At 50.9% G+C, this 10,468-nt stretch overlaps 1 protein-coding gene across 1 annotated transcript; it reads left to right on the forward strand.

Annotated features, from left to right (window-relative positions):
- Positions 1 to 6,664: 6,664 nt before the first annotated feature.
- On the forward strand, positions 6,665 to 9,011 carry C18H16orf82 (chromosome 18 C16orf82 homolog). Its single transcript, XM_003315024.6, has one exon. The coding sequence runs from the start codon at positions 6,665 to 6,667 to the stop codon at positions 7,316 to 7,318; it is 654 nt and encodes a 217-aa protein (XP_003315072.1). The 3' UTR covers positions 7,319 to 9,011.
- Positions 9,012 to 10,468: the final 1,457 nt, after the last annotated feature.

Here is a 10,468-nt window from a genome sequence, read left to right on the forward strand (position 1 = left end):
CACACAATGTCACCTCGGTGGTGGTCACAGGATTTGAACCACGGCAGGCCAGAGTCCTTTCTCTGGCTATACTCTAAGATGGCAAGGGGTAGTTATCCTAACTCCGGAGCACTGTGCCTGCTCTGTCTACCCTCCCTCTTCCTCCCCTCCCTCATTTTATTTTATCTGCAGCACTTCTCACTCTCTGAAATCTGTCCCCAGTCTGTTTGTCCCCAATCTAAACTGAGGCCCAAGAAGGAGGGGCTTGTCTGTCTTCTCCGTGGCTGTTCTCCAGAGTCCAAAAGGCCACCTCCCATTTATTTATTCTCAATTCATGTTCGTGCAGCATTTAATCCTCCCACCTATTTCCGGTGGTGTTAAGCACAGTTCCAAAGGCTGAGACTGGAGCCTGAGTGGGTCTGACTTCTCTGCGCCTCCTCCCACCTACGCACTCCCCCACGTGCTCCAGCTCCAAGAGGAGGCTGAGCCATTTCCGGAAGCCCATGCAGCCTCTGACTCTGGGCTTCCTGGACCCCACAGCTGGCCTTGAGCCCTTGCTTCCTCTCATCCCCCATGCAATCCCTCAGCAAATCCTGACGCTCTCCCTTCAAAATATTTTCAGAATCCAACTAGCTTCTCCATCTCTACTGCTCTGTCCTGGCCCAAGCCATCCCCATCGCACCCCTAGGCTATGGCACCAGACGGACTCAAGCCCTGCACCTCCCTGCCTTCCTGTTTTTTGTTTGTTTGTTTGTTTTTTGTTTTTGTTTTTTGACAGAGTCCCACTCTGTTGCCCAGACTAGTGTGCAGTGCAGTGGCGCGATCTTGGCTGACTGCAACCTTCTCCCAGGTTCAAGCGATTCTCGTGCCTCAGCCTCCCGAGTAACTGGGACTATAGGCACGCACCACCACGACTGGCTAATTTTTTTGTATTTTTAGTAAAGACAAGGTTTCACCATGTTGGCCAGGCTGGTCTCAAATTCCTGGCCTCAAGTGATCCACCCACCTCAGCCTCCCAAAGTGCTGGGATTACAGGAGCCTCCTGTTCTTTACACAGCAGTCTGTTCAAACTCCAATCCACTCATCTCACTCCCTGCTGAAAACTCTCCCGTGGCTCCTAACGCACTCAGAGTAAAATGCAGAGCCCTTTCCACGGCCCACAGGGCCCACCCTCCCCAGGGCTCCCTCAGTGACCTCCTCCCCCGGCATTTGCTGGTTTTGATTGAGGGACAGTGTCCCTGTAGGTACACACACGCGCGCGCGCACACACTCGCCATCATTCTCTACTCCCCGGCTCTGCTTTATTTGCCCCTAACATTGATTATCACACAACACATCCTACTTCCTTTTGTCTGTCTCCCTCCATGCATGGAAACTCTCTGAGGGCAGGGCTGAACACTGCCTAACACAGAGCAGGATCCCAATCAATATTGGTGGAAGCCCAGACAGAATATGAGTTCAGGAAACATTTGTTGAATGAATGGGTGAAAACAAGCCAACTCTCCAAGTTAGAAGTTATTATGGCGTGTCACATGCAGAGAATCAATGCCTAACTTAGCAAGGGTTTCCCAGGAATAAATATTAGGGTTGGAGGCCTGGGGCTGACAGCCAATTTTCTGGGCTGGTGATGTTCTCCCTGACGATATTCTTTTCCATCTTCATAATGTGAGAAAGCATTGCTTTCCCACCAGGGACTTTGATGCTAGGGTAGGTATTGAGGTAGGAACACAGCTCCAGAACCCGCTGCAGAAACCATCAGGAGAAAACTAAATCTGGTGAAACACATCAGCAGTGTCTGTGAACATGATGTATTAGTCCGTGCAAAGCAGGTGTTGCTGTGGTAACAAACAAACCCCCCAATCTTGATGGCTTAGTCCAATAACAGTTTACCGCTCACTGATGTCACCAATACATTGGGCAGAGGGTAGTGGTTCTTCTCCACGCAGTCACTCAGAGACCCAGGTTCCAACCATGGTGGGGCTCTGCTGGGTCCAAAGAATGGCTTTCAAGGTCCCTACAGAAAGGGAAGAAAGAGAAGGACCATGCATGGGAGATATTTAATGGCCCAAGCCTAGGTAGTAAACATCCCTTCTGCCCACATTCTATTAGCCCTACCTACATGGAGTTGGAAATGTACTTTTCCTACAAGCCCAGAAGAGAAATGAGATGGTCTCATGAGCATATAGCATTGTCTGTGCCACACCAAGGAAGGGTGGGACACTTGGTCTCCAGGAGCCACAGACGATGTGATTATAACCAGGTTTCCTGTGAGAGCCTTGCCTGGGACTCCGAGTCCGGCTCTATCTGCTGAGCTGCTGGTCCGGTGGGTGCCAGTCTCCTGGGTGAAGAAATTGACATGCATGAGAGAAAGGGAACCTGGAGACAGAGGCTGAAATGTGTGTTTGGCTGAGAGGAGGGTTTCTTGGGGGCAAACAACAAGGGACTGGGGACAGGAAAGGCAGCCCAGAGCATGGTTCCAGAATGAGATGCCACGTCCCACTGTAGAAAATGTCTTCTACCCACTTCTCCCTGGATCTCTCAGGGGTTTGGTACTCTGAGCTCAGAAGGATGCTGCTCCATGTGAGCCTTGAGGACCTGCGTCTCTGGAGGTCGCTGGAAGCAGTGCCTGGGCAGGACAGCTCTGGTCTTACGCACAAGGGCAGCTAGGGCAGGGACCAAGTAAGAGCACTGCCCTCAGGTGGCTGCACAGGTGAGGCAGGAATGAGAAGGCTAGAATGAAACCACAGAAGCTCCATGAAATGCTTTCCCCAAGACTACCAGAGTAGCCCACAGAGACTTAAAAGGTAAATGCTGGGCCAGGCACGGTGGCTCACGCCTGTAATCCCTGCACTTTGGGAGGCCAAGGTAGGTGGATCACCTGAGGTCGGGAGTTTGAGATCAGACTGACCAACATGGAGAAACCCCATCTCTACTAAAAATACAAAATTAGCCGAGCATGGTGTTGCATGCCTGTAATCCCATCTACTCCGGAGGGTGAGGCAGGAGAATCGCTTGAAACCAGGAGGCAGAGGTCGCAGTGAGCTGAGATCGTGCCACTGCACTCCAGTCTGGGCAACAAGAGCAAAACTCCATCTCCAAAAAAAAAAAAAGGTAAATGCTAAGCTGAGCCATGGCTGTTTACAAGGCGTCACTGTATCCACAGGCTACAGTCTTGGTGTTCAATGCACTAGATGGGAAGGGAACTCTGATTACTGCATGGCCTCTGCCATTTATCCTGAACAAGCCCAAGTGTTCACTGCAGTCCTCAGGCCTGTCATGTAATGTGCCCAGAGCAGGTGAGGCGGAAGACAAGAGGAGAAAAGATGTGTTCCAACAGGCTCATCATTAATCCCAGCACTGGGGTATCTGCCCTCTTTTGGTTTTGTGCAGGGACAGAGCCAGTCCTGAGTCCCAGCCTACCTGCCTGGTGCCCAACCTCCTGCCTCTCACCAGCCAGTCCCCTAAAGGGCCAGACCTTGTCCCTGCTTCCCATAAAAGTTGGCTCCTACCACACCCTTCACTCTGAACATCGCCAATAAGCCACTGTGCCTGTCTCTTCCTTGCCAGTCCTCATGGGGAGCATAGCGCTGGGGATAGAAGTTAGACAACAAGGAGATGCCCCACTCACCCCTAAAGGATCACAATTTTCAGAGCAAAAGGGATGCTGCTGTGTGCAGCAAAGGGATGCCGAGCTGCCCCGGACAATGGGAAAGGAATTCATGACAACAATAACAGTGATGATTAGCAATGATAGTGATGATGACTGTCAAGGGACTTAGCAGTGCCCTCTCTGAGCAGTGCCCTCCTTCTTCTCTCACCCTGCACCCCAAAAGGGGCAGGCCAGCCCTCTCCAGACCTCTTAGGGTCAGGCTAAGCACCGGGACCACCCGTCTCGCACTGAGGCAGGAGTTGTGCCTGATCTTTATGCTTCTTGATCTTCTGGGGATCGTGGATACCCTTGGGAATTTTATGGACGCTATGACTCCCTGCCTAGGGGAAAGAAAGCAAACGTGTAGCTCATTGCAGATTTTGTGTACAATTTCAATGACTTCTCAAGGTTTTAAAAATCCACACATGAACTCTTTAGGAGTCAATGAATATATTAATTTATTCCATCACTCAATAAACATCTATTATGTCTACTAATAAGTGGCATGCTGAGTGTTTTCATCTGTAGTTAACTTCTTCGTCAGGGTTGAACATCAGAATCATTTACAAAAATATCACCTGTGGCCAAGGTAGCACAATTTTCAACGCTGACTGCATGTTAGAATTACCTGGAGAGCTTTTTAAAATTCTATTGCCAAAGCCTCACCTTAGGCCAATTAACTCTGAACCTCTGGGGGTAGAACCCAGGCATCCCCAGGTGAATCCAGTATGTAGCCAAGGGCAAAAACCACTGTCTTAGAAAATCTTGGTCAGATGCAGTGGCTCCTACTTGTCATCCCTGCACTTTGGGAGGCCAAGGCAAGGAGGACTCCTTGAGGCCAGGCATCTGAGACCAGCCTGGGCAACACAGCAAGACTCCGTTGTTATAAAAAAAAAAAGTATTTTCAAGTGAAAAAATAAAAAGAAAATTAAAACATGTTTTTTAGAAGTTGCCTAGGTGGTGATGCACACCTCAGGGTCATTCATTTATTCACTAAATCAACATCTAGTGAGCATCAGGCAGTGTGCTGGGCCTTAAGGGCAGAGCAGAGAATAAGAAATCAGAATCTCTGCCCTCATTAAGTTTATATTCTGGCTGAGGACCTGGCAATAAATAACCAGTACATAATTCATTCATGTCACAAGGAACATCAATTAGGAAGTGGCATAAAGGATGACAGAGGGGGCCAGGTGCAGTGCCTCATGCTTGTAATCCCAGCACTTTAGGAGGCCGAGGCAAGCCTATGACCTGGGGTCAGGAGTTCGAGACCAGCCTGGCCAACATGGTGAAATTCCATCTCTACTAAAAATACAAAGATTATCTGGCTGAGGTGGCACATGCCCATAATCCCAACTACTCAGGAGGCTGAGGCAGGAGAATTGCTTGAACCTGGGAGGCGGAGGTTGCAGTGAGTGGAAATTACGCCATTGCACTCCAGCCTGGGCAACAGAATGAGACTCTGTCTCAAAAAAAAAAGTGGGAGTGGGGGAGGCCAGGCACGGTGGCTCACACCTGTAATCCCAGCACTTTGGGAGACTGAGGCAGGCGGATCACCTGAGGTCGGGAGTTCGAGACCAGCCTGACCAACATGGAGAAATCGTCTCTACTGAAAATACAAAATTAGCTGGGCGTGGTGGCACATGCCTGTAATCTCAGCTACTCAGGAGGCTGAGGCAGGAGAATCACTTGAACCCGGGAGGCATGCCATTGCACTCCAGCCTGGGTAACAAGAGTGGAGCTTGCAGTGAGCCGAGATCACTCTGTCTCAAAAAAAAAGAGGATGCCAGAGGGGAAAAAAGCACCCTGGGGGGTGTAAACAGCCAGTGCCAAGGCCCTGCAGCAGGTAAGAGCATGAAATCATGAAATCATGAGACCATGCTCCAAAGAGCTAAAGAAACCACTAACAGAAATTCTTGAATTTGCAGGAAGGCAAATAAAAAAAGAAACAATTTGAAACTCCTTTCACGTATAACAAAACCAGCTGCAATCAGCTGGAACCAATATGGCCGACTGGAGTTAGGGCAAGACCAGCTTGCTGATGTCACAGCCTGAATTTCCACTGCATGTTTCACACTCACTCCTTCCAAATTTGCACATGGGACCCATGAGGAAGCATGAAGAGGTAACTGCGCATGCCCAACATCTTTGCAGACCTCACTTCTCCTTGCACCAATAACCTACTAATCTCAGAATCCACTCCCTAAACCTTTTCTAATAAAATTACTGCCTTAAAGCCAGCACAGGGAGAGAGATTTGAGCTGACTCCTGCCTCCTTCTGAGCCAACTTGCAATAAAAAGCTTTTCTCAGAAACCCAGTTTCATAATGTTGGGGTCCAGTGCATCCAGCTGTGAGTCCCTTTTGCAATAAGAGAGTGCTCAGCCTGGTCAGGCATCCAAGGTGAGAAAGGGGCAGGGCGTGGTGTGTGATGAAGTTGGGAGATCCAGACCAGGCCAGGGCCTTGATGATCCGGCCTGCTGTATTCCCTTCTGTCCTCAAAACCACTCAGCAGGCCGGGTGCGGTGGCTCACGCCTATAATCCCAGCACTTTGGGAGGCCGAGGCGAGCAGATAGCTCGAGGTCAGGAGTTGAAGATCATCCTAGGCAACATGGTGAAACCCCATCTCTACTAAAAATACAAAAATTAGCCAGGCGTGGTGGCGGGTGCCTGTAATCCCAGCTACTTGTGAGGCTGAGGCAGGAGAATCACTTGAACCCAGGAGGCAGAGCTTGGAGTGAGCCCAGATCTCACCACTGTACTCCGGCCTGGATGACAGAGTGAGACTCCATCTCAAAAAACAAACAAACAAAAAATAAAAAATAAATAAAAATTAAAAAATGAAACACTCAGCAAGCAGGCAGAGACTTGGGGGAGAAGAAACTCGGCTCATAGGATCTCGGCTGGGACACACGCCTGAGGCCCCTGACCTGATGTCTGGCCACAGACTCCTCAGAAAGGCTCCCGAGAGGGTGACACCCAACCCCTCTGGCCATGAGCCCCTTTCTGCCCCACTCCTACCCTCCAGGCCAGGCCACTGATGTCACTGGTGCCAGGACAGCATTGTTCTCCCTCCCACACCCGCCTTCACCTCACAAGCCCCATCACCATGGGAACGGAGCCAGCCACTCAGAACACAGAGTTTTCAAAGGGCAGCCTTATATACGGAGTCACCTCTCCCCAGAGAGGTCACAGCCAACATTCAGAGGCCTCCCAGGGCCCCCTCTCCCTGGATAAACCACTTCAGCTGCCCCCGATTTTTCTCGAGGGAGAAAAAGGGGAATCCTCTGTCCAGAATGAGCAGGAAGGAGAGCCAAGCCTACAGTCACCCAGCTTAGAGCTCCAGTCCCCTGCGTGGCCACGCCATGCAGGAGCGGCTCAGGAGCCCCTGAAAGTGTCCAGCAGCTACCTCAGTGACACCCAGAGCAGCGAGAGTCATGTTTCCAGCGTGCAGCACCCCAGGCCGGAGGAGGGCAGCCATGCCAGCCTGAGCAGCGGGTACGCAGGGGACAAGGAGGGCAGTGACATCAGCTTGGTGGGCAGCCACCGGAGAGTGCGGCTGAACAGAAGGCTCAACACCCAGGCGGCCAGTAACCAAACCAGCCAGCTGGGCTCCACAGACCCTCCCAGCTCTCTAAAGAGCCGGCTGACTGGCCCCGCCCACAGCACCAAGCAGACTGGAGGGAAAGAGTGAGGCCAGCCTGCCGGGCAGCAGCAGCCTGTCCAGCACCAGCTTCATCAGCTTGGGCAGCAGTGCCCTCACCTACCAGGTGAGCAGCGGGCTGCTGACTTCCACAGCCAGCCTTCCCTCCACCCAGGCCAGCAGCCATCAGAGCGTCGGGCTGGACGGCAGTGCCCAAAACAGGCAGAGCAGCCACACCAGCGTGCAGGAGGACAAGACGGGCGGCAACGTGAAAACCAGTGAGCAGGTCACCACGGGGGAGCAGCCTGCCCAGGTGTGCATGCCTTTGTGAGAATCCTCTCCAGCAGCCAGAGTCTCTCGGAAAACAGCACACAGGCCCAGCAAACACAGGCTGCACCCAGAGTGGATATTCCCAAAACAAGTAGGAAAGGTGTTTTCGAAAGCACACACTGACTGTGTCGACCATCAGTGGGTAATCCCATTTGTAGCAACAAGCATCAGTGGGCAGGCCACATGTAGCAGGAAGGATCTATGCTGAGCACCGCCTATCCTGAGAACACAGTCAGTGAGGAGACTGTCTATACTGAGAACCACTGTTGCTAGGAAGAGCTGTAGTGTCAAGATTCACCAATGCTGAGTCCATCTGTGTCAAAACAGCGAAGGGTAATGATATCAAGACTGTGAACTTCAGCGATAAGCCATCTATAACAAGATCCATCAATGGCAAAACCATCTGTAGTCAGCAGCATCCTGGTGGGACCCCCTGTACCAAAACTCATCACTGGCGACAGATGTTCTCAATGGCAAACGCTGACGATATTAAGAACCGTCACGAGTTAGAACCTTCCATGATGAAACCATCCTAAATGATGAATGCCATCTGCAACCAACACCAGCCACGATGAGCTCAGAAGAAACAAGCTGCAACCATGGTTGGGACTGTCCATATCAAGAACCGTCTGCAGTGAGCGCCATGCGTGGAGAGCCACATCCACAGGAAACTTGGTCCTGGCCAAGCAGCACCACATTCTGTCCACCATTGTCACTGCCTGCAGAAGCACTAGCAAGACAGCCACGGTGCACACGGAGCACCTTCACGACTCTCAGCTCCCCCAAGGAGCCCAGACTAAGTGACTGTCACCAGAGAAGGATCATCAGGAGCGGCCAGGGATGCCCCCGGCACACAGGGACTAGGTCTAGCGAGAACATTAGAGGGCGGTGTAAATGGAGCCCCATGCCTGGACACCTGTAATCCCAACTACTTGGGAGGCACCATCCCAGAGAGCTCCAAGCGTCCTTTTTTTTTTTTTCCTTTGAGCGCTGTCTCTGGACATCTTCAGCCCAGAATCTTCTCAGGAGCAAAGGCTTCCTGATGCCTCATTCATGTCAAGAAAGGAGGCCAGGAGCCATCCTGTGTTTAGATGGCTGAGACAGTGACTACGATGGCAGGACAATGCCGTGAGAAGCACTGCATGGTGACAGAGCCCAACCCAGCCGGGAACGGCTGCGATGGGGAAGCTCTGGAGCATTTTGTGAGCACCGTCTCGGTGGATGGGAAAGCCGAAGTCTCTGCCCGTCTCTTACTGGAGGCACTAAACCCCCTCCCTGGGTTGACCTCACAGGCATTGAAGTGAGTCTGCCCACAAAGGAAAAGAGGCCAGAGACTGTCGTGAAGACATCCACTAGGTACCAGAAGGAAAGCTGAGGGGGCAGCAAAGACAATAAAAGGTGTCTAGAGAGGTCATAGGTGTGTGGGTCTGTGTGTGCATTCTCGGCCGAGCTCACAGGAGGGGTGGGCCACAAACACACTAAAGAACCATGGAGAGAGTTGGGCATGGCTACCAACTCTGCCACTGCTGTGCTGGCCATCTGGGCAAAATATTTAAACTTTCAGAGCCTCAGTTTCCTCATCTGGAAAATGGGGACAGTAACCCCTATTTCATACCTAGGATGGTTATGTGGATTACATGAAAATGTATATCAAGTACCCAGCAAGGGATAAGTACTAATGTAATGTATTTCTTTCCCTTTTCTTTTTTTTTCCTTTTTATTTTTTAACTTTTAAGTTCAGGGGCACATGTACAGGATGTGCAGGTTTGTTACAGAGGTGAATGTGTGTCATGGGGGTTTGTTATACAGATTATTTTATAACCCAGGGATTAAGTGTAGTATCCATTAGTTATTTTTCCTGATCCTCTCCCTCCTCCCACTCCCCACCCTCCGATAGACCCCAGTGTGTGCTGTTCCCCTCTATGTGTCTATGTGTTCTCATTATTTAGCTCCCACTTCTAAGTGAGAATATGCGGTATTTGGTTTTCTGTTCCTGCCTTAGTTTACTAAGGATAATGGCCTCCACCTCCATCCCTGTCCCTGCAAAGGGCATGATCTCTTTTTTATGGCTGCATAATATTCCATGGTGTATCATTTTTCTTGCTTATGGGTAAAATGGGCACAATGGTTTCTGTCTTGCTTCACTCACAAGCACAGAAAGGCTAGTCACTGCTAATAATGGAGAAAAAGTTATTGACCAAAGCAAAGAAAAAATAGCCACTGTATCTGCTGGGAGGTAAGATGTTTTGGCAGAGAGTTGTGGTTTGAGGAAGGAGTTGCTGGTTCTGGGTGTGAGGGTGCCACATGTCTGGTGTGGCGAGTCTCTGCTTCTCAAATAAAAGCACCCCTTTTGAGAACATTCTCCCCCACTTTCCTCCAGACAAAGTCACTCAGCAAGGCCTGAGCACCCATGACCCAGGGCAGTCGAGAAAGGCCTCCCACCTCCACCCAAGAGCCTTAGTCATGTGGGGTAGCTACAACAAAATACGATAAACTGGGTTGCTTACTAACAGAAATTCATTGTTCACAGTTCTGGAAGCTGGGAAGTCCAAGATCAAGGTGCTAGTGGATTCGGTGTCTGGTGAGGGCCCAGCTGTGCTCCTAGACTGCCATCTTTGCACCATGCCCTCGCATGGTGGAAGGGGTGAGGGAGCTCTCTGGGGCCTCTTTTGTGAGGGCACTAATCCCATTCACAGGGGCTCCACCCCCATGACCTGATCACCTCCTAAAAGCCCCAACTGTTCATACCATCAGCTTGAGGGAATAGATTTCAACATAGGAATTTTATGGGGACACAAAAGTTCAGTCCCTAACACCAAAGGAACCCCTGTGTTCTGTAGGCAGCTCTGGGGGAAGCTTGGCCACCTCATC

This window comes from Pan troglodytes, chromosome 18 (assembly GCF_028858775.2).
Source record: "Pan troglodytes isolate AG18354 chromosome 18, NHGRI_mPanTro3-v2.0_pri, whole genome shotgun sequence".
Classification (NCBI taxonomy): Eukaryota; Metazoa; Chordata; class Mammalia; order Primates; family Hominidae; genus Pan; species Pan troglodytes.

What these genes read in the sequence shown, in the direction of transcription:
- C18H16orf82 (XM_003315024.6), top strand. Translation starts at nt 6,665, where the DNA reads ATGTCACTGGTGCCAGGACAGCATTGTTCTCCCTCCCACACCCGCCTT.